This window comes from Plodia interpunctella, chromosome 19 (genome assembly GCF_027563975.2).
Source record: "Plodia interpunctella isolate USDA-ARS_2022_Savannah chromosome 19, ilPloInte3.2, whole genome shotgun sequence".
NCBI lineage: Eukaryota > Metazoa > Arthropoda > Insecta > Lepidoptera > Pyralidae > Plodia > Plodia interpunctella.
Window position 1 is genome coordinate 4,663,238 of NC_071312.1, and position 22,149 is coordinate 4,685,386.

Here is a 22,149-nt window from a genome sequence, read left to right on the forward strand (position 1 = left end):
TGAATAATTAGATGCACGTTCATGAGTTTCAAAAGACGTGGGAAAAGTTTTCGTGTTTCAACATTGAGGCTGCACTGCAATAAGTTTTGTTCTATTTCTAAGTATTTATACTTATTACATATATACCTACATAGATGATTTCTTAATTAAATATTTATTACTAACTAACCCGTTATTATACGAATCCCTAACACAACCAGGATAAGTCCATATATACCTACTTTATATTATGAATGTGAAAGTATTATATTTCTGTTTGTCTTTCTTTCACGTCAAATTGGAGCATTGTGACATCGTCCACTTTTAGCTGCTAACAAACCCCGGTTGACTGTAAGTTTAGTAAAAACCATAGTAAATATAGTAGACCACACAATCTTGTGGTATGAGATCAAGTTTTTTTTCTTGATCTCATATCACAAGGTATATATAAATATCTAGGTCTAGCTACACAAAACTCAAGAATCAAATGTTTTATAATTACATTTTGATACATCGAAAAGATTAACATCAAAATTAAAATATCAAACGTACGTAACCTTCATTGGACTCACTACCTGATATTTTAATGTTGGAAGTAAAATAACGTGACAAGCGAAATGATAGGTAACGATATAATTAAACAATATCCATCTGGACGGCAGCGGTCCGGAGTGCAAGTGTTGCAACACGGCTCGTGAGCAGCGGCCATACGCTCCACTTAATCAGATAAGCCCACTTGACTAGACACTGCCAATATTAAAACAACAAAACATGTGTTAAAAAAAGAAGTTTAGCGCTATTGCAGTTCTAACAAATATAGTAGTAAATATAGGTTATATGTTTACTTTTAGGAATTAGGAAATAGGAATATCATATAGCTCCAAAGACATTTATTATGATACTATATCAAATCTATAAGACTATTTCATTATGTTTCTGTTGAAGCGTTCATGAATTGATACAGTTCACAAATCAAGTGACAAGCATCTGAAGTGGCAAATACATGCTACCTAATTCAGCAATTTTGATAGTGTAGTCTAATGCAGTATTTTTCTATATTCATCAAATATCAGGAAGCAATTATATGGTAGACGTGGTTTAAGCGTAGGGACCTTTTAATCTGGCGTGCTATAGTAAATCCCTTTTGGAAACATCTACAAAAGGTAAGGAAATCCAAAATGATCTAAACAACTAACTCTACATTAAAAATGATTAAAAATTATTTAAATACTCTGAAACCGTTAAAGTCTTGTATACATTTTATAAGATAAATGCTTGTTTTAACAGTTAATTAGTTATGGTCTCAACGGCCATGGCCAGTGGTAGCCAGAGTTAGGTTATGGAGGCCTCGATGAAAACAAAAGTAGCTGGACGGGTGTGGCGAGGCAGTAAAGTCAAGGAGTGCACGCATGCAAAACATACGGCATTGTAATAGATATTTTAAATATATACATGTTTTTATGTACCTGATTACTTATAATTTAATTCAATTAGGTGGTTCCCATATATATATCTGTTATCAATGGTGGTTCACGAATTCACGGATCTTAAAAGTCGTTCAAGAAACTTCATTTAAATAGGAGTACTTAACAACGATTCATAAAATTACCTAATACTTAGTACTAATAATAAATGTTTCGTTTACTTCAATCTAATTTCGCTTCATGTTGTTTACAAATACTTCCTCAAATCTTAGAAGCGATTCAAAGGGACAAAGACCTAAGAACCGGGTCACACGGGTTTAAGTGGAACACACCTAAAATAAAAGATTTAATCCGTAGTTCCACACCGCTGTGATCCCCTGATGGGAGAATAGATATTTTTATTCCTCGTACACCTATTCACCACCAGCACCACCCAACCCATCCAGTGGGTAATAAAAATATTGTAATTAAAAATGTATGCTTTATATATACATTTCGGTAAAAGCATAGTATGTATGGCACCGAAAATTTACAACAAAATTCCAAATCAATATAAAAGCTTAAATTTAAATCTATTTAAAAATATTATTAATAATTCTTTTTTTGTTTTGGATTTGTAGTGGATAGCATGCTCCTCTTTATTTATTTATATTTGCATACCTATATTCGGTAAAACGTGTAGGTCTAATTCATTTTGACATCAATTTGTCTATTTGTACTCATGTTTTTGGCAAATAAATGTTTTCTTTCTTTCTTTCTTTCTTTCTTTCTTTCTTTCTTTCTTTCTTTCTTTCTTCATTCAATGAATATTGAAGTAAAAATGAATATTATTATTTGTTTTCAACTACTTAACAATGGGATTAAAAGGTCTAGGCTACTTATTTTCTTTATAGATAACATCGGCCGTTTCCCAACGTCCAAAGCGAACGACAAAACACAAAGCGTCCTCGTACGGCAGCGCGGCTGCAGAGCGTTATGAATATGACGAATGTACCTAAGTAGGTGTGTATGTGGCATGTGGCATATGGCCTTTGTTGTCGTTGTAATTACTTATGATGAATGCATATCGTTACATTGAGTCGTGCTGCGTTCCGTCGCTCACCCAGGATGCCAGGTTAGAACCTTTGGGCAGCTTTCGGATAAGATCGCGCATTAGGCGTGTGCACACGGTAAGCATAATGTCAAGGCGACCGCGTATTGTTTCAACTAAATGCGATATGTTGCTGGTCAATATTTTATTGAATCCATGGACAATACTACTGTTATATTGGTACCCTATTACTAACGTTTCATACTTTTGGTTTAAGAATTACTGGATGGATTTCGATGTTTGGAAAACTCAGTAGAATACGTAACTACGATAACTAGATTTTTTTTTCTAAGGAAGCCTATCATGTCTAATTTAAGAGGCAATCAAAAAAAGTTAAAAAATGAATGTGAACTTATTTAGAATTACGAACATAAAAAAGTAATTGTATATATATATGTATAATATTCATTATTTATACACAAAAAAATTATGAGATAAGTAATTATAGAATGAAAATAACATTATTTAGCTCAAGGGTTTGGATAGGATGTATTTTTTAATTTAGTTACTCAATTTAAGACTGATAAAGATGTCAAAATAATTACAGTAACGTCTTTTTCTGATAAGTTCATATCGCCCGATACGCGTTTACGAGGGTGTCACCTGCAACCTCCGTATTACGACGATATCTGCATTCATGAGAACCGATTTAATTGCGCAACGACTTATTATTGAGTGACCCTTGTTATTATTCAATGGGATCGACCAGCATGATTTCGTGACATTTTTTGTTAATTAAAGACCTTTGTTAATTTACCTAGTTTACATGTTATTTATGTATTGACATAATATAAACCTATATACATGATTTGTTCAAGCGATCAATTACGTACTCATGAGCTTAAGTCAAAAAGATTTTTTTGAAATAAGTATGATAGTCATAATTGATAGCTAAATATCACAAATAATATGATAAATAAATACATTTTCAAATTATTTATTTAATATATATGTACTAAATTCGCGCCCTAATGCATAAAACACATATCTAGTACCTAAGTACATTGTGTAATCTAACGATACACTTTAAAACACTATTTTATATATCATTCATTTAGTCATAAATCAAGTTTTGAATATTCAGTGTGTGATAATTTAATGGCTAAATAAATGAGTTGCGAGGCGTATGTAGGAGATTGATGTGGCTACGGTAGCCATCCTTGAGATCACAGGCGTGGCTGGGCTTGTGCAACACTCGAAATCAGAGCAGCTTTACAATGTGTTTAAACAGTACTTCTTAGGGTGCATTTCATAACATAAGTTATAAATAAAACATATTAATTAAATAGGTACGTTATGCGCACCGGTAAAAAATATGATTCTAAAATTCAGTTCGAAAGATTAGCATTTTCACACAGCACACTGAACTCAATAATTGAATAATTTGAGTACATATTAAATTACATAATATTTTTTTTTCCTGTTGGCATGGTTCGTTGATGTCTTCTTTTCTACAATCAGCTTTGTGTAGCAGCATAAAAATTAACTACAGTAATTTTTTTAAAACATGATTTTCATGCAAACTTTCATCTCCCTTCAATTTTAGAAAATCCTGTGTTGGAACGTGGGTTTTTATTTTGGGTGGTATTTACATGCATATCAAACTTTATTAATATATATAAACCGGGGGGTTTAGCCGTGAGCTTTCACGACAGACAGACTTTTGCATTTATAATATCAGCATATAGTATGGATGATATTTGATTCTACCGTTAAAAAATATTCATAAGGCTACTTAAATTACAAGAAATACGTTGACATGTAGATAGTCTTATAGCCTTCGTACTCGTGCATATTAATTGACGCAACGTGTTCTAGCACTCACTAAATGTCGACGCGATAGTACCTTTACTGAATGCCATGGTGATATTAGAATCTAATTTATTATTTGGTTTACCGCCGAAATTACCGCTTTCTAAATTATAACTCACGGAGAAAAAGCTAAAACTAAAGATATTTAAACTAGCTATTTATAGATACAACATTTCCGAACTAGATAAACCTATAATTTTATCCAATCCCAACTAACGTTATAAACACGAATAAGTTTGTTTGTTACCTCTTCACGCTCTGTCTACCCAACACTATTCTTGAAGTTTTATATACTTACATGTTTGAAGTATGGAAAAGGATATAGGGTACCTTTCATTCCGGAAAAATAACTGTTCCCGTTAAAACTAGTTAATATTATAAATGGTTGGTGAGAATGTATGTGTGTATGTTTGTTACTCTTGCATGCAAAATCTACCAGACGGATTGTAATGAAATTTGCTACACGAGTAAAATATAACCTGGAATGGAAGGGAACTTTTTATCCCGAAATTCCCACAGGAGTGAAGCCCCGGGCGCAGCTAGTTTTGTTATAAATTTTAAAACGCTGTAGATAGTATACGTATGTACTTACTTCTTAATTTCGAGCATATTACAACAGGCACAATTTTTTATGCCGGGCACATACATAGCTTGATTGACATACATAGCATTAGCATGATTAGGCACTAATTATACGTATAAGTTCCACTCATATTTCTCTAGAAGCTTACTGTCTAGTTGGAGTAACGTACACTATCAATTGCTGGAGTAAGTTTTTTTCGAAACACCCTTATAAACATTTTCTTCATGTATTTCAGCATGTTCTAATGACGTAGTCGTTAAGAGACGCATACGCAAATACTTTCTTGGAAATTTTAATGGAGTGGATTTTCCATTTGTATTCACCTTTTTTATACATAAGTTTCACCGGAATCAAATGGCGGTCTATAAAAACTACCAAATGTAAGTCAAATTTCTATACAAATTTATAAATCGTCATGCACGATTTATAAATTTGTATAGAAATTTAACTAAAAAACTGTAAAACCTGAAAACCTCAAAATGGCGTTGTAACCCTTCGACCACCACGTCCACCGTCACTTCCAAAAGCTAAACTTGAAAAGAGAATCACAGGGTCAATCAAAATTTGCAATTCTTTGGTTTAGTGCCGAAACAAGGTTTCATAAACTGCAGGAAATTATAATGATAATTGCCGTAGCTAATAAAATCGACGAGATTTATATCTTTATGGCGTTAGATTTTGATAAATGATCCTGATTAAAGCAATTAGATTTCCAAAAATATGTAATAGTACTGTATCATATACGTTGTCTCACTACCTAATTGCCAAAAAGCTCAACTATTTTGTCATATTTTATTTTTAGTTTGTCTGACCAGTAAGTACTATTTCAGCTGTACATTTAAATAAGTTGAAAGTGTCTAAAAATACCGTACCTATAAGTTTGACATTTTATAGAGTTCACGATAATAAATAATGTTAAAAACAAATTTAAACTAGGTAATTAAATTAAATGTCTAAGAACATATATTTAAAAAATGTACTCTTGTATATATAGTAACACCAAGCAAAATTGTCTCGGTTTCATCGTCAACTGACGGATAATCGCGGTACCCTTACTGCGGTAGGGCTGAACTAGACACGGGAGCTTCTGGGTGCCCCGGGGCTTAAAGCTCACGGTCGCGTGACGTCACAACCCCGCAAGTGAAAGGGTGCGCCCCCGCTGCCACTATAAAAGCTCCGCACGCTCCTCATCAGACATCATTCAACATCCCGCTTCACATTTCTCACAATGGCATTCAAGGTATAACATTAAGTATCGATGATATAATTGTGATATTAGTGAGACGAGTGTTTTGTTAGAACGATATTAATTACGAAGTAAAAAAATTGTTTCCTTAATACTTAGTTTCCTTACGTACAAAAATACGAAAAATTACGAAGTTATTCGTGAGTGAAAACAATATATTAGTAAACTGTGGTGGCGTCTTATTGGTTCACTAATAGATTCGCCGAGTCGACAAGTTCAGAAGGAGAAGTAACCTGTGATAAATTTGTCATCTCTTTTAATAATTGACTAGTAAAGTGATTGGAAAACATACCATTCCTAACCATCGATTAAGTGAAGTATTATTACTAAAATCATTTTTTTTTACAGTTTGTAGTCCTCGCTTGCCTGATAGCAGCCGCTAGCGCTGGTGTCGTCCCAGCCGCACCCGTGGCATACGCCGCCGCCCCGGCTTATCAGGCCGCCCCAGCGTACGCCGCCGCCCCAGCCTACCAAACTGCTCCTGTAGCATACGCTGCCGCCCCAACCTACCACGCCGCCCCCGTCGCCTACGCAGCTCCAGTCGCCAAGGTCGTAGCTCCCGTCACCAAAGTCGCCGTTGAAGAATACGACCCTCATCCCCAATACAGCTTCGCTTACGACGTACAAGACGGTCTTACCGGTGACTCCAAGAGCCAGCACGAGACACGCGACGGAGACGTCGTCCAGGGCTCCTACTCGGTCGTCGACCCTGACGGCACCAAGCGCACTGTGGAGTACACCGCTGACCCACACAACGGTTTTAACGCCGTGGTGCACCGTGAAGCTCTCGGCGTGAAGGTTGCCGCCCCTGTGGTCGCCAAGGTCGCCGCTCCCGTGGCTTATGCTGCGCACGCCCCGGTCTCATACGCTTCCGCCCCTGTGGTAGCCAAGTACGCCGCCCCCGCCGCGTACGCCGCCACCCCCGTGCTGCACGCCGCCCCTGTCGCTAAGATTGCCGCTCCCCTTGCCTACTCCGCCCCAGTGTACCACCACTAAATCGATACCAAATCTTTAGTTATATCTTAAATATGGTTTAGCGTATTATTTTAAATATGCTGAATCATGCATTAGTTGACAAGTTAAGGGTAGTCAATTAAATTATTATCTATCCTACATATTTTTTTATTGATGAATCTCTTTATCTTTAAGTACATCCTTAAATCTTAAGATATCTGAAGATACCCTAAGATATTGCTAGAAATTCACATCTTATTAGGAATTATTACCAAGGCCTATCCTTCAATTAATTGTAGTACGTGTAATCGGTATTACACGACGAAAGTACTATTTAACCTGCAGAACAAAACAAGAGCACAACCCAACTTAATGTTAATAGTATCGAGTTAAATACTAACACATGACATTTAGAATGCAAATAAATTGTCTCGCCTAGACAGAACTTATGTGTGAAGGCTGTGCTAGGTTCACGACCTAATTACGTTCGAGTCAAAGGTATACGATATTTTTGTACTATCAAGTTGCAGGTACCTATTGTATTTAATTAAATGCCCAAATTGTTGTTTATGATCATTTTATAACCATTACTTATTATAATAATATTTTCTGCAACAATTAAAAGAATACTAATTTAGGCAATTCCAACTAAAAAGACCTGATTTATTTATTTATTATGAAATCTCTCAAAATATATCCACTAATATTGCTACGAGTATGTTACCGGATCGAGAAAGGATACACACTCCTTGTCTAACTTAACTAAAAACTTATTTTTAAATACTTTTTACATAATTAAAAATACTTACTTTTTTTAATTACCTGACTAATTAAGGTTAGAATTTGCGATTGCGTCCTGTGGTTACCGTGGAGTCGTGAGGACGAGGCGTCGACCTTGATATTTCCATAGTTCCCACGAGAAGCGCCAGCTGCTGCGGTGTTACGCAACCCATCCCATTCAGACCTCCGCCCTTTGATGAGGCTAGACTGCGACGTACTTAGTGATATACATTCAGTTACACCAGCCATTACACAGCTTAGGATTATCTACCTCAAAGCTTAGAAGGCTATGGGTTGAGTAAGTCGGGAAACAACAGGTTAAATTAAGTTTGACCATGTGATTTTTTAATGTTTAAGTACCCTGGACGTTATTTTTCTATATTCATTTATTTAATGTAATATTAATTTATTTAGTAAATTGAAAATGTAACAAAAATGTAAATCGACCTATGGCTGTGGAACCATGAGGAACCAAAAAGTTAAATTCTAGTTCAAGCATTTTACTGATAAATTTAATTAGTTTACTATTTCCAACTTGTTTACAAAAGAATAGGTATGTATGTACTTACAATGCTCCATCAAACCGCGGGCCCTTCTAAATCTATGTTAGGTACTTACGTACCAACCAAAACATATAAAACCTTATAAAACAAATTACTTGTTTCCTATTTCATACTGTTCCGAATTGCTGTTTCCGGTTTTCGTTTGAACAGTCTTTTTTTCTAGCAAAGAAAAACAAGGTAATACTACTATTATAAAATAATTTGAGTGGTAGATTTACAAAAGATTTAAGTATAGATATGATAAAATTAAAACACTATGTATTTTATCTTCAAGTGACAAGTAAGAAAATATAAACATGTTGCCGTGCAACTTACTGTTTCTATTACAATAACATTTAACGAAAAAGACATGAAGAAGTGATTTCTTGTAGAATAATAAATACATTTTGTTTGTGAGCAATGTATAATTTTTTGCCCTCCGTGCCGTGCTTAAGCCGTGGCTGCCTGTGCCCTGTGCTTGAATGCGCCAATTTTCTGCGCATCATCTGGTAAACGTCAATGTCACTGTTGCACGTCAGTCGGTTGTTTGTTGTCAACAACAAAACACTTCTTTCCGGTCGACGCCCAAACATTATTTTAAATATTTAAAGCAAAATAAGATATTTATTGAATGAAATCAATACTATTTATTAGTGAAACAATAAATATATAACAGAATAAAATAACTTTTCACAATTATTATTTACACCAATATTTTTCAAGTTGTTATTATCGTGCGAGTCGTTTTGCGCGTCATATTCCGCATTACAGTACAGTGTATAGTTGCCGGTTATTAACTCCAGAATTAATTAATTATATTGAACAAATGAATGATATTACGATACGTGGTTGAAAATATGGTATCAACACGTGGCCTTAGATATAAGTTTAGTGAGGGAGAACGAGTCTTATGTTACGAACCTGATCCGACAAAAGCCAAAGTTTTATATGATTCTAAGGTAATATAAACATTTTGTCAGTATTACCATCGCTCTAATAATATCCCACTGCATCGTTCTTCCAATAAGAAACATTTAACTAAACTTTTTCACCAAATTATGATGCATATGATTCTAATAATCCATATGTTTTGCCAAAATTTATAAAAACTTAAACATGATAAGTGCCTTCCTCTTATTATTATTTAAGAGCTATGCTCTTGTCGGTGGAGTATACGCCACACCTCTCTATAAGATATCTCTCATGATAAGTAACTATGAACAAAAAAAATTACAAATATGTTTCATCAAGTTCAAGGTCATTATAGTTATTCACAATTATCCAGTCTATGCAATCTGTGTTTTGTCCCATACTGAACTTATTATAATGAGATGATTATGTAGATATTATTAAAACAAAGTTATTCTTATCAATTTTAGTGAAATTCTAGCCTATCAGATAATGTTTGTAAAGTGATGTTTGCATGCTTTCAGGTATTAGAGGTGATAGAGAGTAAGGATAAACGTGGACGACGCACTGTTGAGTACCTGATCCACTTCCAAGGGTGGAACTCCTCCTGGGACCGATGTGTCAGCGAGGACTTTGTTTTGAAGGACACTGAAGAAAACCGCCAGTTGCAGAGGGACTTGGCTGAGAAATCACAATTGCAACTGTAAGACTATTTTTCAATTTTAAATCAATAATAGTGAGAAAGTGGTGATCCCATTTTGACATCATTTAATGAAAAATACATGCAACATTGGTACTGCCTACCAAAATAAAATGATTATGTACAGTCAACAGCACATCAACCTACCCAAATTCATTGCAAACTCATATCTATGGTGTGCTATTAGTGCGCCATAGAGATGCATGTTGGGTAACTTGATGTGCTGTTGACTGTACTTAAATCAATCATACAACATCACTATTCATCTTTCTTGTCTACTAGTACACCTATGGTGATTTCTGCCGAAATATGCTCACATTGGTTTCTATATACAATTTCCCCATACTGAGTAACTTGATTTGAATTTGGAACCTCTACTTATAATTAAAATTTATAATTTGTTTACTAAATATTGATGAAATATCAATATCTTTTTGTGTAAACACATGGCATGCAATGATAACTAAAATATACATAATTTTTAGCATGCAAACTTACATGCAATGGTAAATACTCACAATAAGAAATTAATTGATGATAAAATTTTACTAAATTATATATTTAGTGTCTTAAAGTCCAAAAACAAAAGTAATATATAGACTCCAAGTTCACTCAGGAAAGTAGGTACTTTAAAGTCCTTCAAATGTAATCTTATATTCCAAATGTATTTCAGAGGTGCATACTTATACCGCCGTGAACGCAAGAAAGGCAGCAGTAACAACACGGGCGCCGGGCCGGCCAAGCGCGCACGCCATGGATTCAGTGATGACGGCTCTTCCAGCAGCACACAGCCTGATGGTTAACACCTTTGTAAACATTTTATGTGTCAATTTGTTCATGAAAAGTTCTAATCAAAAGCTCATGCAAGATCAACAACATCTGAGATTCTACACAATCTAGGAATGTGAAATCTATTCATTTATATATAAATAAATAGATTTAACTTTAGGATTTTTTGTATGAGATGCATTTAGTTTTGTATTGAAGCACAGCTTAGCACTCTGTCTAATTGTGGTTACCCACTAGACATTACACTGGAACTCCTATATATCGCGCCTACTTGTGTCTCATTAGTAAAATAGTGATATCAAATATTTCAATAGGTGGCGAGACAGTAGACACGGACTCTTCCTCGGACACGGGGTCCAGCACGCCGCCGCCCAACGCACACATCGGCCGAGCGCACATCAACTTGCCCTCTGCACTCAGGTGAATTTCTATGCAAGGATTCTTTCATTCAACCTTCAAGTTTATCAATGTTTGTATTGAAATAATCTACAAGAATGACTTGTAATGAAAAATGTATCAACATTATTTTTATTCAGTATTATCCTGCATGTGGTGGTCGGAAGAATCATACTGATATAATATTGTAGTAACCAACAGTGAACCGAATAAATGAAATATAAAAAAAATGTGAGCGTGCAGAGACCGGCTCACGTTCGACTACCACCTGGTGGTGAAGCGCGGCCTGGTGTCGCGGCTGCCGGCGACGCCGAGCGCGGCGCAGGTGCTGGAGTCGTTCGTGAAGTGGTTCGCGCGCGCGGGCGCCTGGCATCCGCCGCGCGCGCGACACGACCCCGCGCAGAAGCCCGACCTGCTCGACGTCTCCTGCAGGTCTACTATACCTTATGCTTTGTTTACTGTTCATCTTCTTCCATATATACTAATTATACAATTATCGTAATTAATCAGTTATTATACGTAACTAACGACCCGTCCCAGCGTTGCTCGGGGAAAATCAGAATAAATCGTTTGTCATTCCTGAAATTTCGAATATACATATACCGTTTCATAAGTGCAATACGCCAAAAATAAAGAAATAACTGTGTTATTTGATGTTTCTTTTTTTGGAATAAAGTCTTTTTTTTAATGATACGTTTGATATATTGTTCTATTGCAGGTTAAACTTAGTGAGAGAGGTGGCGGACGGCTTGCGAGTGTACTTCGACTTCGTATTGCGAGGCCATCTGCTGTACAAGCAAGAGATTGACCAGTACCACGAGATATGCGGACAGTTCAATGAAAAGTAAATATCAAAAATTATAATAATCAAAATATGATTAGATTTATTTTTCAGATTTATAAATTTAGGGTTATGTTTATCTGCCCCCAACTGTTCGTAGAAATTAGAAACACCCGCAGGCGAATACGAAGGCACTCAAATACAATAAGTATAAAAAGACGACGTTATACTATGAACATTTTTTTGTAAATTTTGTTTTTAAGTTAAATAGGCTTTGGAGAATAAGATTATGATGATGATTATAGAATGAATATATTTAAAAAACCATTCCGGTCATATTGGCATTATTCAGAACCAAAGAAGAACTAACATATCTATATGCGTCCAGCCACGAAGATGACATACAATCGAACGGCGACGACGAAGAGCACTCGCAAGACGACAGCTCCCCCGCGGCGGCGGAGGAGGAGCTGAGGAGCCCGAGGCTGCCCGAGTACGCGCATCTGCCGCCCGACCCCGTGCTGCCCGACACCGAGCGCATCTGTGAGTGCCCGCTGCCCACCGGCATAACGTTTTTCATTATACTTATTCATTTCAGAGACGGCCATATTGAGAATACATCATAATCGCTATTGCTAACAGTGGTGTGTAAGTCGCCTAAAGGCATCTGACATGATGAAATGATAAATGTAAATGGTTAAATCACACAGATTGAGTTAGCCCCAAAGTAAGTTGAGACTTGTGTTATGGGATACCGATACCAACTCAACGTTACTATATTCTATAACAAATACTTATATAGGTAAACATCCAAGACCCAGGTCAATCTGAAAAGATAATTGTTCATTTTGACCTGACTGGGTATCGAAACCGGGACCTCCAATGTAGCAGTCTAATGATGCCATAAAGGTTGTCGCAAGCGCGCAATACTTAAATACCTACATAGGTTTTACTTAACCGATTCATTGCGGATGGCACGCCTGCCGTGCCATTACTTTCTTTTACGTGTGGCGTAGGGCGCGGGAGCCGTGTCATTTTTAAATCGATGATAACTCCTTCAAATTAGGTTTTAGGGAGATCTACCCAGAACAAAATTGTCGCTATTTTTCATCTAAATCAAGGTCGTAGCCTTCGTTTCTGGTAATTGTATGATTTTATTAAAAGCCGGTGTAACCAACCTTTTCAGATGCTTAAAATTGCAATTTAATAATACCTAGGCTACATGACTCAATTTTGTTTTGTTTAAATATGGAAACACCTCTAAAAATAAGCCCACTAGTAAAAGAAATACCATGATTACTGAAGAACTCTTTGACATAAAGTCACACTTTTTTGGCGAGTCCAAAACGTTCCATAGAGAAGGCTACCTAGGTGTGACGTCACTTCTAAATAATATGTATTTCGTAGGACACGTGCGTGAACTTTATATGATAACTATGTAAAATATTGTGTTTATAGTATAGGCCTCATAATAAAAGTTGCTTTGATTTTAATAAGTTACCTTATGATAATACAATTTTTTGCTTTTTCTATAGTTTTAAAATGGACTTGCCCAACTAACTTCAAATAATCTTTAATATAAAAATAAATCGCTAAATGTGTTGGTAAGCGCATAACTCAAGAACGCCTGGACCAATTTGGCCAATTCTTTTTTTTTAATATTCTTCGTAGCTCAAGGATGGTTTTTACGGCGAGAAAATGTATGTACCTCGGGCGAAGCCGGGGCGAGCAGCTAGTAGTTACAAAATTAAAAGTGTGATTATTAGTTTCGGTTAGGTAAAAATTTATGTATTATGAATAGGTAATTAGAGTATAATGGCAATATTAAGCAAATTAGGATTTTGAATGACTGAGATTGAAGGCACCCGTCTATTTACTCTTTTTCTTAAAATGTAAAAATCTTATTCCATAGTGCCCTAGTAAACGACTCATAGTATTTTTGGTACTTACATATAAGTTTGATAATTTTTCCTTTGGTAAATTCAGAGAAAAATTGATTACCGCCGAAAGTGGCCACTTTTGGCGGTAATCAATTTCCCTCGGCGGTTTTGAAAGGAAAAAATATGAAACTGCGAAAAATACTATGTGTTATTTACTATGACACTATGGGATTAGATTTTTAAAATATGATACGGAATTTATAGACGAGTGGCGCTAGTTTCGCTGCACTAGTCGTCTTAATGACTTAATGTATCATATGACAACCATACTAGTAGTATTATAAATGCGGAAGTTATCATGCTTGTAATTTTGTGAATTTGGATGTTTGTTCTCAATCACGCTGAAACGGCTGAACTGATTTGGATGAAATTCTGAACGGGAATATTACAATCAACTTAAGCTTAGACAATGTATTAATTTGAACGCGGGCGAATTGCGGGAAAAAAGCTAGTATTTTTAATAAATATATACCTATTAAGTACTAAATCAAACTTGACAGTTTATCATTACGTAGTGTAAATAAGTTGAAATTTCTTGTGAGCAAAACCAAAACAATAATTACAGAACTAACTTAAAACCTCATTTAGTCAAGCCCACATTCCTATAAAACTATTCAAACCATTAGGACTTAAAAATAAGTTCAAAAGGTTTTGCACACCTTCATTAGAAATGTCACTTACCTTCCATTTTCAAAAATACACTTGTTATGCCACTTATAATCACTTGAAACAACGTTTCTGTATGTTCGCGTTAGATTTCGAATGTCAACTAAAAGTATGTAAGCCTAAAACATGTAAAAACTGGTTGAAATACTGTATTCTTTTCCACATGGCTGAAGACACAGGAGGCGTGTCATGTAATCGTATGGCGCTTGACCCGGCAGCCGTGTCACATAGTTTTTGTTGAACGCCATTAGTAAAAGTTTGCAAAATTAGGCATCGCAATGAATCGGTTAAATTAATAATTTTGTTTATACCAAAGAAGTGTCGTACGACCTGCAAAGAGATGGGAGGACAACATAATGAAAGTCGCAGCTCGTACATGGATGAGAAATGTACAGCACTGGGGAGGGTGGTGTATGCGAAGAGAAGCCTATGCCCAGCAGTAGGTGAAAAAGGGCTCCTATACAACTCTACATCTATCCTCTCGTCTATGAGCTTGTGGGAGCACCAATGTGCACCCCATTGGTCACCACTATGGGGCGAACACTTGGTTGATATTGGTAAATGATACCAGATTACCCCTGTAGAATAATCTATCTTTATTTTGTGAAGTGACTTGTTGAAGTGTATCGTATATAATGAAATAAACTGTGGCATTGTCTTGGCAACACCATAGTTGATAATTATATATATTTGTTATATTAATGTAACTTTTAGTGACACCGGTAAATCATAACGAAGATAGTCAAAAAATGGAGACAAATGACAAGAACTCATCCAAGAATGACGTGGGAAACGAAGAGAACAGGGAGAACTTAAATCATTCGGGCGGCTCCGCCAAGCCTAGGGAGGGGCGCTCTACACGCAGTGGAAATGTGGCGAGACGGTAAATAAGCCTAATTATTATAATATCTGTGACATGAAAATGATTTCTTTCTACACAAATTTGACGTGTAAAAATAAAGTTCAACAATTCTTGCGTTGCCTTTATGACGGAACTTTACACTTGAAATAAACTAACCAGAATGTAGGTTGAGCAGATAAAAAGTACATAATAAACAAATTTACTTTCGTATTTATAATATTAGTTAGGATAGGATACATATGATCAGAACTTATTAGGATGTAATTCTTATAGTGTTCTACACACTATAAGAAACGAGAATGAACGAACAGAATGCTATAGTGTTGTACAATATGGCTGCAGGTTGCGGTCGCACAAGTCTGCGGTGTCGCAGTCGGAGAACGACGAGCCCGCGCCCTCCACCTCCACCGGCGACCCGCGCACATTCGAAACTCTCTCTTCCAGGTATACTTACTTCCTTCGAGATCTATTTTTCCGCATCTACGCCACTTGTCTGGATCCTTTCTGCATACGGAGAAGCTGCTCCAAGCATTTCTTAGAGAGTGATTTATCTGTTACGAAGTAACTAGGCAATTACTAGCCCATAAATCGGGCCATATTTTTTTCTTAATATTTGTTAGTTTATATTTAGTGGCGAATAAACCATATTGTATTGTCAGTGTGGGCAGCAGCGGCTCCTCCCTGAGCGAGTGCTGGGCGCGGCCGGCGCACACGCCCGCGCCCGTGTCCACCCGCACGCCGCTGTCGCTGCTGTTCGACAAGGTGAGTACACCGCAGCGGCTCTACTGCGGGTACCGTAGCTTAAGTTCGCTAATCGTTAAGTAGCGAACAACAAAAGCTCACCGGCCATGTTAGAAGCGATTACTTATAAAGTATATTGAATTGAATATTTGTTTATTAAATGTATACATGAAAATTTATTATTTTATCAGGTGGCGAAATGGCAAATTATTCCTCGAGAGGGCACCGAACACTTACCATGCCGGGTCTACGGCGCTATACACCTTGCCAGACTTTTTGGTAAATACATATAGGTATATTCATAAAATACCTGACAACACCAAATCAATTTTTTCTTAATCTAAAATGATTCCTCTTATTTTCAGTAAAATTACCAGACTTTCTAAACGCAACGCAGATGCCAGATTTCAAGTTAAAACTTATATTGAAACATATCGATATGTTTATTCAGTGAGTATGAATAATTTATAAAAATAATAAACTCCTCATCGATATTAGATATATTGAAATAAGATGTATTAATTCATGGATGATCATACTTTTGCAAAAACTGTAATGTAGCCTTATATAGTAGTAATCAGAATAAATTATGGTACTTTTGATTCCAAAATTTCTGTCAGGGGGCAACTAAACTGCATTTTAGAGTAGCCATATTATGTGTGCAGGTATTTGGACGAGCACAGCGAATGGTTCGGCGAGATGTACTACATAGCAGACAACGTGTCGCGGTCTCATTAAATATCAACCACTAAATAATAGTTCTTCCGTTGACCTGTTAAGGCAGTTTGTGAAAATGATACCATTCCTAATGATTTATATTTTGAAAGAATGTACAAGAGATCAAGAAATAATAATTATGAATATAATAATACAATATTTTTTCACAAATGTATTGTTTTTTATTTTGTAAGCATTCCTGGTCCTGTTATTATAAAAGTAAATAATTATGTTTTGATGCAAATGGAGGCAATCGCAAATGGCTACGTAAATACCGCCTTGAGTCTGTTTAATATCAGTATTTAACGTTTTTCATTGCAACCTTTTGTATGTATCACAAAAAAGCATCCGTAAAGTGAATATATACAGAATAAAAGAAAACTTCTAATCTTACAATTCAATTTTATTATAAAAATACTTTTAATCTGACAATCACAACGAGAACGATTTGAGTTGGAGAATAATGCTATGTTCGTCATACATTCACCCGATGAACGAAACATACAAATTCCTACAACAATTTCAAAATAACATGTTTTGATACGGCCTAGCCGCGAGTTTAGTATTAGATCTAATCTACAACGAAATGTTAATGAGGTACAAACACAAAAACTAAATTAATATAAAGCAAAACATAACATTAAATGGACAATTTAAACATATCAGCCTTCACAGTAAAATGTTAAGATAATTCACAATATTGTAAAGTAAAAAAGGAGATAAATAAGAGGCCAGTTAGAAAAAATAAAGATCCATCCAAGATTTTCGGCCTTAGGTCTAAGATTTATCATATTATCACGTATAGAACAAAACTAATAACACACGACCACACATCTTTTCATACAAACGCCGTAATATAAGTATTTATCATCATTTTTGTCATTATAATGTTATTGTGTACAATTCAAAATTTTATAGAATTGACTTTTGAAACCAATTTAATTGGAGTACAATTTCGCCATATCAGTCTGACGATCTGCCGTTCACCTAGATGGTATCATCTTACTTTTAAAATCCACTTTAAAAATCAATAATTAACATTACGAAAGAAAGACGAGCCAAGCGAAGCGCAATGGCACTACCTACCTTTTCTCGAAACGTTTTAATTTTTACAGTGAATATTTCATTCAATAAGAGACGTCAAGATTGTTTACCTTTTTAAAGAGCCTATACAAACAGGGTAGTATTGGGAATTTCATATTATTTTCTGAGGAAATTTACCTTCTGAATCTGAATTTATGATAGGGGAAGGGTGAGTATTGGGGTACTATTTAGTTTGGTTTATCTAGTCGTGTTCCATGCGGTGTATGACGCGGCGGTACTCGTGCTCCAGCGCCGCATACAGCGCACACAGCCGGCCTTGAGTCTCACTGACGCCGCTAGATGTTACTGTCGCCGCAAACTCTTCAGGCGCTAGAACTTTCTGGAGCTTCTTCATTTCCAACTTCTTTTTCTGTAAATCAAAACCGATGACTGACGTATGTACATAGTTAAAGTAAGCCAATATAATAGACCTATATTGGCGTTCTTCACTTTTTGTTTTGGTAGATTAAAACGCAATAGCGCCATATGTCATTGTGTACTTCAATTACCTGGAAAGGTGCATTTAGCCTGTTCTTAACATCTAGCCTGTAGTTCAAATATGTAGTTTTATCAGAAGTGTTAGTATTTTTTAGCCGCAGTATCTCGTAAATACGACGCGCCTGCTTCTTGTTGATCTTGAACTTGCTACATGCTTGGTTTGCCATCTCTTGTGAGAACCTGGGAAATTACTAATTATTTACTATTACAATCTGCTTTAAATAATCATATTTAAAGAAGTGTTCCATATAAAAAATATAAAATGGAATTTCCCTATGAGGCTGGCATAGTCGCACCAAGCAACTTCCACAAACAGCCTCGACAAAAATAGATTAAATTTAAAATAATTTAGCTATATAGATAGTTATTTTTTTATTAATAGGTACTTTAAAACGCGTTTTGCATAATGGTTTGCGCCATTAGCAACCAGCGAATAGCGTGACCAACAAATTCATAGGGAACAAATTTTTGGCCATGCTGCTTCTGCATGGTCCTGGCAGTAGGAGGCAAACCCCAGAAGTGCTGGCTTGAGCCGTCAAGACTGACAACTAAGGTTATCGAAAAGGTGACAGAAAGGTAGGGAAGCGGACAGTGGTCTCCGCGCTTCCTGCGGCGGAAAGACTGATGTAACGCTTAGTTAAGACTTTTTAAGCTTAGACTTTTTTATTAAATGAATGATTTCAGCTTACCCCTGATATAGCTTGGCAGGTTGGAAGGCTGGCAAGGTTTCACAATTTTTGGCATCCACATAGTCTCTTATTCTCTGAAAGTCTGCAGATGGGTCTTCCACTGTTATATCAACAACTTCTGGTAATACTGTAAAGTGGGTATATATCGCCTAAAAATGAAAATGAAATGTGCTAATATAATAATAACACAAGAGTTTGTAGAGGATATTTAAATATATATACATATATACAGAAAATTTGATGTTTTCATTACACACACTAGACGGTACTTAGATTCTTGATATTTTGTGTAGTGTTTTTCATCAGACACCTTAATCAAAAACATTGTAGATGCAAGCAAAAATATGTAAATAGTGGACCAATATTTTCGTGTATAAGATTTTGTAGAACATGAACATGTTTTTGTTAGAATAAAACACATGATGTGGATTGGGCTATTTTGCATTGATTGAAAATCAGCTCCTTGGTATATTACTAACTAGGGGTGTCCGCAGTTCCGTCCGCCCGTGGTAGCCTAGGTCATCAACAATGTCTTGTTCCAAATTTTATCAAAATCAGCTTAGAACAGAGCTATGAAAGTGTATGTAGTATAATAGACAAGCACATGCATTTATTATTTACAAATTTTATATTGTTTTGTATGTAATTTTTGCGAGATGTGTATTGTGTTTATGTATAAAACTACAAATTAAGGTAATAATAGTACATACTTTTATGAGATGTGCGCAAATACCAAGTTTTCGGAATGGTGGCAAAGTGAGCACTTGTGAGATCCGAGGCCTCAAGTTGCGTGGGTATGCATAGTAGCGGTACACTGTGGCATAGGCAGCTACTGCATACCGGTGGCCTCCTTCACATGAGTCATATTTCTCAAATCTAGAAGAACATGTTTTTGAAATTACTTGCTTACATAGTTATTTTAAAGAATTATGGCAATTAACATAAATTAAACCTGTGGAACTGCCACAGCATGGATACTTTACTGTCAATAAAAATTTAAAATAAATATCTTGAAAAAATACAATACACAGAAAAACTCTACTTACACTGTAAAGAAATTCCACTGATCGTCATCAACATCAATAAAAGATGCGGCGTCAACATACCACAGTAGGAAAGTTTGCAGGCGCTCATGAAATGTCAAGAAACCAGGTGTCGATATCTCACTGAAGTAAACTTCAAACATGCGCCGGTCACTGCCATCATCAGGAGTTACTGTGAATGCATGAACGAGACGACCGTGTGGGATGAACGACTTGTCTTTGTCTACCAGAGAGATAAAATGATCCAAATTGGTGACAAAACCAGGAGCAAGGACCTTTTTCAAAGCACCTTCTACGTCGTCTGCTTTCATCCCTTCAGATTTACTGGGCTCAATCTGTCAATAATTTAATATCTACTAAAAACAAGTATCATAATCATTTCATTTACGATGACTGCAAATTACTGTTATTACTTGCACACACAGGTGCAAGTAATAACAGTAATTTGCAGGTGAAATTGTAATGGACATATTATAATATTATCCAAACCACTTTATTGTAAAGATGCAAAGCAATTTGAGATTCTGACATTGTAAATTTTTTTCACCTATGAGATTAGAGTTTTCCTCATTACAATCAGTTAATTTAAAATTACTTCATATAAGTACAAGTCATTGCCTATATCAACATCTCATTTTTGTTATTTAAGGTAACTAAGTAACTAAACTAAAATCCTTTCCTTCTCATTGGCAACTAACAGATACAATGTGAATAGCCATAAAACATGTTTTATTTCTATACTTTTATTATATAATATACATATTATGATTAAAAATCAAAGCCTTATATGGTTTAAATAGTTACTGCTCACTACTATTTCACAAATACTTTTATTGGAATACCAAATGTCAACACTTTGTAATAGGAACACTAGAGAAAGTCAATGACCCCTTGATAAAATTATTGTCAACAGTGTACCTTATCTGTGTATTCTATTCCAAGATATGTTTGTAGGCTGCCTGCACTGTAGTATAGTCTTATGTGCAGGTCTGTGTACCCAAAAATGTTCTCATTTTCACCAAATACCTGATGACACATTTCAGGACCAAAACTTGTGTCATCATTTTCTATGTCTTGGACACTCCTCACTGCAACAGAATTTTTATTTGTGTCAAAATGTTATTGCTGCATATTTAGTTAAAAAACTTCGTACCAATAATGAATCAAGGGATAGTATCATTACTCATTATTGACAAGGTAGGTAGTCTGGAGAATTACACTTTCCACTTACCCAATTTAAATTCTAAAACCTCATTTCCATCTACAACTAAATGGCACAACGCGTCAGTCATCTTTTAATTAAAATATGTGCAAATTCTCATTCCAATAAGACTGTTCCTGCTTCCCGCGCAAAACGTTAATCGTTGCCAATGAAAAACGTGATTTATTATTTCTTTGAACAAAGTGCTTAACGCCAGTAGCAGGATTAATATCAGTTTTTTATTTCTGGAAGGTGTACTTTTCAATAGTAAATTCAAGAGATTCAGCAATTTAGCCCACAAAATTTAATTTCACAAATCAAGGACCAGAACTCCTCTCAAAGATCAAAAGAAAACCAACGAAAAACGATAAACGATCGAGCCCCCGATTTAAAGTGAATGAACAAAAATTGACATGAGTTGACATACATTAAATTAGTGACATTGACGATTTCAAATAGAAAAAAAAAACAAATTTAATTCATGGCATGGCAGTCCTGCAAGTGTAGGACACACACAGACCTGCAGTCATAATTTAGGGCCAAGATACACCAGCCGCTTTATCCGATATAAAAAGCGCTGAAGTGAAAGCCCACCCAGCATCACTGATTATATAATACTTCCACTACCAGCAGCAAGCACTGCGTGCGTTTACTGCTGGGTTAGAAGCGCAAAACTGGATTGACGAGACGGCACAAACAAAAAACAGGTACTATGCTGTATCCT

The 22,149-nt window shown here is 35.8% G+C and overlaps 3 protein-coding genes across 4 annotated transcripts; 2 read left to right on the plus strand and 1 right to left on the minus strand.

Moving 5' to 3' along the window:
• Nucleotides 1-6,028: 6,028 nt before the first annotated feature.
• On the plus strand, nucleotides 6,029-7,247 carry Ccp84Ad. Its single transcript, XM_053759795.1, has 2 exons — nucleotides 6,029-6,128; nucleotides 6,483-7,247. Exons 1-2 carry the CDS (start codon nucleotides 6,117-6,119, stop codon nucleotides 7,128-7,130), a joined length of 660 nt encoding a protein of 219 aa, XP_053615770.1. The 5' UTR covers nucleotides 6,029-6,116; the 3' UTR covers nucleotides 7,131-7,247.
• Nucleotides 7,248-8,953: 1,706 nt separating this feature from the next.
• Nucleotides 8,954-17,082, plus strand: msl-3 (male-specific lethal 3). The gene is made up of 13 exons (XM_053759733.2): nucleotides 8,954-9,369; nucleotides 9,844-10,022; nucleotides 10,693-10,817; nucleotides 11,123-11,228; nucleotides 11,448-11,636; nucleotides 11,923-12,048; nucleotides 12,374-12,528; nucleotides 15,306-15,474; nucleotides 15,796-15,897; nucleotides 16,113-16,215; nucleotides 16,386-16,473; nucleotides 16,560-16,644; nucleotides 16,860-17,082. The coding sequence occupies exons 1-13, from the start codon at nucleotides 9,241-9,243 to the stop codon at nucleotides 16,930-16,932; spliced, it is 1,629 nt and encodes a 542-aa protein (XP_053615708.1). The 5' UTR covers nucleotides 8,954-9,240; the 3' UTR covers nucleotides 16,933-17,082.
• A 211-nt stretch (nucleotides 17,083-17,293) lies between these two features.
• Hat1 (Histone acetyltransferase 1) lies at nucleotides 17,294-21,826 on the minus strand. 2 transcript variants are annotated; one of them, XM_053759735.2, is made up of 7 exons: nucleotides 21,456-21,826; nucleotides 21,143-21,312; nucleotides 20,228-20,559; nucleotides 19,892-20,057; nucleotides 19,182-19,330; nucleotides 18,504-18,672; nucleotides 17,294-18,364 (listed from the first exon to the last, which is right to left on the minus strand). In XM_053759735.2, exons 1-7 carry the CDS (start codon nucleotides 21,514-21,516, stop codon nucleotides 18,197-18,199), a joined length of 1,215 nt encoding a protein of 404 aa, XP_053615710.1. In that variant the 5' UTR covers nucleotides 21,517-21,826; the 3' UTR covers nucleotides 17,294-18,196. The 2 variants fall into 2 exon arrangements, with proteins under 2 accessions (XP_053615710.1, XP_053615712.1); XM_053759737.2 differs by lacking the exons at nucleotides 21,143-21,312; nucleotides 21,456-21,826 and adding an exon at nucleotides 20,923-21,045.
• Between the last annotated feature and the right edge of the window lie 323 nt (nucleotides 21,827-22,149).

Excerpts from the sequence above, each read along its gene's own strand:
- Hat1 (XM_053759735.2), bottom strand. The coding sequence starts at position 21,516 with ATGACTGACGCGTTGTGCCATTTAGTTGTAGATGGAAATGAGGTTTTA. Across the intron at positions 21,313-21,455 it reads GGTTTTAGAATTTAAATTGG|TGAGGAGTGTCCAAGACATA; the intron begins GTAAGTGGAAAG and ends ATTCTGTTGCAG. Across the intron at positions 20,058-20,227 it reads CAGTGGAATTTCTTTACAGT|ATTTGAGAAATATGACTCAT; the intron begins GTAAGTAGAGTT and ends ATGTTCTTCTAG.
- msl-3 (XM_053759733.2), top strand. The coding sequence starts at position 9,241 with ATGATATTACGATACGTGGTTGAAAATATGGTATCAACACGTGGCCTT. Across the intron at positions 11,637-11,922 it reads CTGCTCGACGTCTCCTGCAG|GTTAAACTTAGTGAGAGAGG; the intron begins GTCTACTATACC and ends GTTCTATTGCAG. Across the intron at positions 12,529-15,305 it reads GCCCGACACCGAGCGCATCT|TGACACCGGTAAATCATAAC; the intron begins GTGAGTGCCCGC and ends TGTAACTTTTAG.